Genomic DNA, 2,426 nt, shown 5'->3' on the forward strand with positions numbered 1-2,426 from the left:
CCCAAAAAAAAAAAAAAAAAAAAATCGTAACTTTTTTATAGATCTAACGGTTTTATATCTAACCACGTGGCAATCAACAACGAAGATGAACGATCAACACTGAGTCAGCACTCAGTCATCACTCCAATCCAAAACGTATATGCTTCTCTACCAGACGACACCAAACTACTACGATCAAAGTATCAGCAACACCAAATCAATCAATCGAAGAAGATGTTGCTACGAATCTCTGGTAAACTCTCAATTCTCTTTTTTGTTATTCTTAATCGTAATCTCGAGACTTCGATACCATCGATGCTAGTTTTGTTGTACTGTGTTTTTTCCAGGTAACAGTCTGAGACCTTTGAGACCTCACTTTCTCGCTCTTCGTAGCTCTTGCTTATCAACTTCAATGGACCCTCCGGTGAGTTCTTGGGTTGATCTTGATGTGATTTTTACTGGGTTTGATTTTTTTTTTTTGATCATATGATTCTGTTTTCAATTCAGAGAGTACCAAATCTTATTGGAGGTTCTTTTGTTGATTCTCAATCATCTTCACATATCGATGTTATCAACCCTGTAAGCTCTTTTAATCTTTTTAGTCCATTTGCGAGTGTTCTTAGTATAAAAAGGTTTGAACTTTGAATTCGATTTTTCGTTTTACTTGAATTAGGCTACACAAGAGGTTGTTTCCAAAGTTCCATTGACTACTAATGAAGAGTTTAAGGCGGCGGTATCCGCTGCGAAGCAAGCGTTTCCGTTGTGGAGAAACACGCCGATTACTACCAGGCAGCGTGTTATGCTCAAGTTTCAAGAGCTTATACGCAAGAATATGGTAAACTGCTACTTGGTTTAGGTTGTTTTTTTGATATCTTGACATGTCTTTGGCTGAAAGTTTGAATCTTTTTTTTGTGTAGGATAAACTTGCTATGAGCATTACGACCGAGCAAGGGAAGACGTTAAAGGATTCCCATGGTGATATCTTCCGTGGGTTAGGTTAGTTTTTTTTTTTTCTTACTGTAGGTTTGATTTATATGATTGACAAGCAGAGGAGAACCTTACTGATTAGTTTTTGGTACGCAGAGGTTGTGGAGCATGCCTGTGGAATGGCCACTTTACAGATGGGTGAATATGTTCCTAATGTGTCTAATGGAGTTGATACATATAGTATTAGGGAGCCATTAGGTGTCTGTGCTGGCATTTGTCCCTTCAACTTTCCAGCCATGATTCCTTTATGGGTACCATGCTAATGCCCTTTTATGATAACAGATATGTATATCCTTAATTGTTTATGATTCTCTCTTCCATGAAGTCCGAGTATTTACTGTGTGTTTGTTAGTGCAGATGTTTCCAGTTGCAGTGACATGTGGTAATACCTATATTCTTAAGCCATCAGAGAAGGATCCTGGTAAAGTACTCAAATTTTGTTACCCTTATCCCTTGGGATTATTTTACTAACTAATGGTCACTCCTGTCATGTTTCATTGATGAATGAAATTTTCAAGATTTATAGACTTTCTGATCATGTCTTATCATGAGTGAACATTCACCTTTCTAGCAATGCCATGTGATGCGCTGAATGCTCTTAGATATATCACATTTTCTATATTAGTTAACCGTTGTCCACTATTGAAACGAAGTTCTCTTCTAGTGATGGATTACTGTTAATAAACATATATAGAGAAAACAAAATGTGGTATTGAAACTGGTTGTTAATGTTACTTGCTTTGGGCAGGTGCTTCTGTAATACTTGCGGAATTGGCAATGGAAGCTGGATTACCTGACGGGGTTCTCAATATCGTTCATGGCACTAATGTAGGCTATTTCAAAAATTCTCGCTTAGTTTTCTATTTGTAGTAGGATTTAAATTGTTGCAGAGAGGATTCCCCTTAAAACTGTCCCAAAATGTAATACAGTATGTAGAGATTCCGCAGTATTACCTTCACCTCTTTTTCATTAACAATAATAATGCTTCTCTACATGCCAGGATACTGTGAATGCTATCTGTGATGATGAAGATATAAGAGCTGTTTCTTTTGTTGGGTCGAACACAGTAAGTATATCTTTTGTTGTGCTCTTTTATAGCATGTAGACTTGGGTTTGCGGTTGACCAAGTTATGATTGATAATATTTATAAAATTACATCTAGTCAAATTCCTGTGTAATTAGTTCAGCTAGATAACATAACATACTACTCTATTGCAAAGATAGCTAAATTATACCTTTAAACTCTTCTAAATCTGATGATGGTAGAATTGATTTTCTTCTGAGCTCAAATTTTTGGTTTAACTTGTGTATTCCGTATGGAATTGTTTTGTTTAAAGGCTGGAATGCATATATATGCAAGAGCAGCAGCGAAAGGCAAACGTATTCAGGTAACATCTTGCGTCTTTTCCCCTGTAAAATTCCTCCTCAGTATTAGAGACTAATAATGTCAAATTGCTTAT

The 2,426-nt window shown here is 36.4% G+C and overlaps 1 protein-coding gene across 1 annotated transcript in view; it reads left to right on the forward strand.

The window, feature by feature from the left end:
* The window catches only part of LOC104793539 (methylmalonate-semialdehyde dehydrogenase [acylating], mitochondrial-like), a gene marked incomplete at its 3' end in the record, with an annotated part of 7,482 nt that continues 5,092 nt past the window's right edge, over positions 37-2,426 (forward strand). Inside the window, 9 exon segments of the mRNA XM_010519904.2 lie at positions 37-232; positions 327-403; positions 487-558; positions 653-814; positions 897-975; positions 1,063-1,217; positions 1,324-1,387; positions 1,715-1,794; positions 1,967-2,032. Coding sequence (XP_010518206.1) covers positions 214-232; positions 327-403; positions 487-558; positions 653-814; positions 897-975; positions 1,063-1,217; positions 1,324-1,387; positions 1,715-1,794; positions 1,967-2,032 — 774 coding nt within the window.

The sequence above is a fragment of the Camelina sativa genome, chromosome 1, assembly GCF_000633955.1.
Source record: "Camelina sativa cultivar DH55 chromosome 1, Cs, whole genome shotgun sequence".
Taxonomy (NCBI): domain Eukaryota; kingdom Viridiplantae; phylum Streptophyta; class Magnoliopsida; order Brassicales; family Brassicaceae; genus Camelina; species Camelina sativa.